A 4,771-nucleotide genomic window follows, 5' to 3' on the forward strand; every position below is an offset into this window, starting at 1 on the left:
AGCAATTGATGCGCACAGACTATTGACTGCAGACAGCTATCAATTGAAGCAGAATTAAGTAGAAATTAACGAAAAAATACGACAACCGAGGTTGTTTAGATCAATTACTATCGGAAGCTGATGAAAATAAAGGATCAAAACACGAAGTGAGTATTAATTTGCGTACTGAAATGAATGATTGAAAACTAGGGTTTTGAATAATGAAAAAGGAATAAAGGTGAGAAAAGGGGGAAATACAAAGCAAGCAGAGATATAGCTACAAAATCAAACAGATCCACAGAAACATAGATGCATACGGAATATATTCATGAAATTAGTGATGAAAAAAGAAGAATTGGACGAACCTTGATGCAAATTAAAAGAAGAACGGCCAACCAGATCGGTGGAGAGGTCGGGCCGTCGGAGGTTGTATGGTTAAACATTTTTATTATTTTGTGTACACATTTGTATGTTTTTATTGAACCAAGTTGACATATTATCAACCACAGTGATAATGAGATAAATGAATCGAAGTCTTAAGATATATGAGACTCATCTTTGTCAAACATTTCTTTTTAATAATGGGGTTAGCAAATCTCATAAAATCTCCTTATCTCTAATAAACACATAAATATTGTCAAAGCATAAATAAAGACCCTTCACCCATAATTTGTCAAACTTTTCTTCTTCAATTCTCCTTCTTTGTGTATTTGATTCATCTACAATTGTTCATCATCTAGCCATATTATTTATGTCTCATGACCAAACAGATTTCTACTACCATGATCCATTTCATGATGATCAAAGAACCAGTGAAAATCTGTATTCATTCTTTAGTCCTACTAATAATTCTATTACTATTAGAAATGATGATTCATCACCACAAAATCATCAAAGATTTCAAGACTACATGGGAGTAACTCACTTCTCAAATGGATCTACTGATTTTAACTCACCCACCACTACTTTTGGCTACTCACCATCTTCATCACAACAATTTTTCTCTCTTGATCAAGATGACCAAAAGCCGGTTTTAGATCCCCGAAACTTGATTAGGGTAACCAAAACCACTCCTATTGGTACACCAAACTCTTCTTCAGTTCTTTCGTCCTCTACTGAAGCTGGTGATGATGAACATGAGCTTAAATATGATAAGAATGAGAATCAACCGATAAGTTTATTAGAAAATGGAGTTGAAAGCTCTAAGAAAGTGTAAGTTTGTAGGATTCATTAATAATAATAGTCATAGGGTTAGTTATTAGCTATTGAGTTCTTTCATATATTGGTTTCTTGGTACTCACTTTATATATAACTTTCTTATAGGAATAACATAAAGAAGAAAGACGAAAAGAAACAAAGAGAACACCGATTCGCCTTTATGACAAAGAGTGATATAGATCATCTTGAAGATGGATATCGGTGGAGAAAGTACGGTCAGAAAGCCGTCAAGAATAGCTCTTATCCCAGGTACATTTATAACTTCCTATTTACATGTGTGTGCCCTTATAATTAGTGTATACATATACATGTTCAGGTACATAAATAAAAGAAATGTGCAGTGTGTGTATCCTTATCCTTATTACGGAGTATATTCATTGCTATGATCACAAAGTCTACTGAGTTTTCTTGGACACTAAATTTATATTGATATTACAATTGGCAAGTAAATCTTGATGGATATATAATTAATACTGTAATTAATTGATATAGTTTAAAAAGAGACCCTATATTCTTGTAACTACAACTTAATTTGTATTAAATCTCTAGAGTCATTGGTTTGAGTTTTGCTTTCACATTCTTGATCACCTATATCTTTTTTTTTAAACACAAAATTGGGAAGAATGAATATTTGTTTCCCATTTAATTGTGTGATGCAAAACAGTCATAATCTTGCACTTTATAAATGTGTCATGCAGAAGCTACTATCGATGCACGACTCAAAAGTGCAAGGTGAAGAAGCGTGTGGAAAGATCGTATGAAGATCCATCAACTGTGATTACAACGTATCAAGGGCAACACAACCACCACTTGCCTGCAACATTGAGAGGAAATGTTGGTGGTGGTGGAGGAATGTTGTATACTCAATCTATGATGGCGGCACGTGGTGGCGGTATAAGTAGCCCTCATCGTCATCAACAAACAACCCCCCTAAGACCAATTCAGCAATTTGAGATTAATAATCCTGATTATGGGCTTTTACAAGATATGGTCCCATCTATAATGACTTTTAAACAAGAACCCTAACATCAATCAATTATGATAAATCAACCCTTTACTACCCACCCAACTACTAGACCCCTACCTCATCCCCAAATACAACCTCTAGACATTTTGTTGACTTTTTTTTTTTTTTTTTTTTATCACATTATATATTCATGGGTAGGGTGTTGTTTTCTAGCATGAAGATGACCACCATGATCTGATCATGCGTTACCTATATAGAGATTAAACATTTACTAGCTTAAATTATGTAATTATATACTTTTTATAGGTTATGTACCATCTATGATTGATTATTTATTTTATTGGTTGATTATATTATATAGAAGCTTTAACTTATCATATCATCTAGCTAGCTAGACCCAAAGCCGGACCTAGGGGTAGCCGGGTAGGCATCAACCGATAGGAGGCATCAATCGAGCATCAATAGTTCAAAATATATAGTTGTTGCAAATCGATATTTGATAATTACGGTCACTTAATGTTATTATACAGTTATAAGAAAACGATTAATATTAATTGCGTTCAAAAAGGAAGTTCAGATTACGAAGTTGAAAAGCTATTTTTATGGTGGGATCTGGATTCTCTTTTTCTGTACTCAAGAATACGACCAGATAACACGAGTATTAATTTTTTATTTAAAATAACCTTTTACTTTAAAATTGAATATACGCATTTAACATTTTATTCTTTCAAAATTGACCTTTTATTTTATTTAAAGTTTCATTATATACTCTCTCTTTCATTTATTTCTTTCTTTTCGAATGATTTATGAGTAAATGGTAACAATTTTTCGTATCTTTTTATACAAAGAAAAATTATATAATAATACGTACATTTAATATTCATATAACTGCATTTAAGATATATCTATGATAATAATATTTACTTTAGCTTGATGAGGATGAATAGTTTCGTAGTCTTCAATATCCGACTATATTTATTCGATTATAATTTCTTAATTTCTATGCATTTTCATATAATTTGTCTAGTACAGATGACGCATACTCGCACCTAAATGTGGTATTATGACTATTGCTAAGTTATAGCATGAAATCCGATAACGAAAAGTATCAATTTTGTTAATTTTATATCTTTATGAGCATATACATTAGTGATTGATATGTATATATCGGTAATAATAAAGTACAAATTTCACATGACAACTAAACTAGGTTTATATTAGATTGTTAATATAGTAGATTCATTTAGTCTAATTTTTTTTTTAACGAGTATCTTTTAAAGTTATCATTAATGTTAGTAACTTGTATTAAAGTCTTCTACAATTTGATATTGAAAAAACAATTATATATATTTGAAATATATACATATATAGATTAAGTTATATTAAGTATATACATATATAGATTAAGTTATATTAAGTACCGAGTCAACGTTAAGTAATAATGTGTTATTAGGACAACTTATTAGGGCATTTTCTAGTTGAGTTGTACAGGGCATCAAAATGTACAAGACCGGCCCCGGCTAGAACTCTTACTTTATGTTGTATTTCAATATGCAATTGTGCTAAAAGTGATATCTTTATTTAGTTAAAACTTAAAAGAGTATTTCCTTAACACGTTTTATGATTTAGTTTACATACTTGAAATTAACAATCATGTTTTTTTTTTTTTTTTTTGGGAAGAATTATTTGGATAGTAATGATGTGATACGGATACTAATCTTTTTTTTTTCTCATGCAAGGTTGGAGAATTCGGATCTCGGAGAGATTTCGTTTGGACTTTTTAGGGAGATCTCGGCATCTCGGAATAATCTCAGGGACGTTGACTTACGTTGACTTTATAATTTTTATATATAATAATATACATAAAAACATAAAAATATGTAAATTTATATACGTTTTTGCAATATTTTACAGAAATATCCGAGAAATGAGCGCGAAAATCATAGAAATTAAAAATTTTACAAGAAAATCTTACAAATTAGCAAGAAAATTCGAGAAATCGTAGCTTTGACTAAGTTTGACCCCGTTGGTCGAGAAATCTCGGGAGATGAACATCTCCTCTCGGTTTCCCTCTAAAACTCAGGGGAGATCTCGGGGAGATCTCGGGAGATTTACAACACTGTCCCCATGGAATCGAAAATATCAGCAATAAGGATATCGATTATCATTAGCAATATTGTCCTAGTTTTCTTCTATTATATGGATATGGATATATGGACAAGAACGACGGTATTCAATAAATAATCACACAAGATTATTAAACTATGTATATAATAAAATTATATATTTACACTTTTTACCCCTGAAAAAGTGTAAACTTGAGGAGGCATTGTGTAAATATAGCCGAAGTTGAGGGACCGTTTGTAATGTGAACGTAAACTCAAAACGACAATTCGATATAACTGAAATGACGAAAACCACCACCACTTTTAGTGTATAAGTATTAATATTAATATTAATATTAATATTAATATTAATATTAATTGCATATATCAATATATTTAATACAAATATGTTAAGGTTATTGTATATATATACGGGACTAATCAATAGAGAAGCACTTTTTTTTAGAAATGGGAAAGTGAATTTCAATTTTTTTTTTCATTT

The 4,771-nt window shown here is 30.8% G+C and overlaps 1 protein-coding gene across 1 annotated transcript; it reads left to right on the forward strand.

Annotated features, from left to right (window-relative positions):
- The first annotated feature begins 671 nt into the window (after positions 1 to 671).
- Positions 672 to 2,520, forward strand: LOC139853069 (WRKY transcription factor 71-like). Its single transcript, XM_071842435.1, has 3 exons — positions 672 to 1,191; positions 1,303 to 1,446; positions 1,896 to 2,520. Exons 1-3 carry the CDS (start codon positions 731 to 733, stop codon positions 2,221 to 2,223), a joined length of 933 nt encoding a protein of 310 aa, XP_071698536.1. The 5' UTR covers positions 672 to 730; the 3' UTR covers positions 2,224 to 2,520.
- Positions 2,521 to 4,771: the final 2,251 nt, after the last annotated feature.

Source organism: Rutidosis leptorrhynchoides, chromosome 6, assembly GCF_046630445.1.
Source record: "Rutidosis leptorrhynchoides isolate AG116_Rl617_1_P2 chromosome 6, CSIRO_AGI_Rlap_v1, whole genome shotgun sequence".
Lineage (NCBI taxonomy): Eukaryota > Viridiplantae > Streptophyta > Magnoliopsida > Asterales > Asteraceae > Rutidosis > Rutidosis leptorrhynchoides.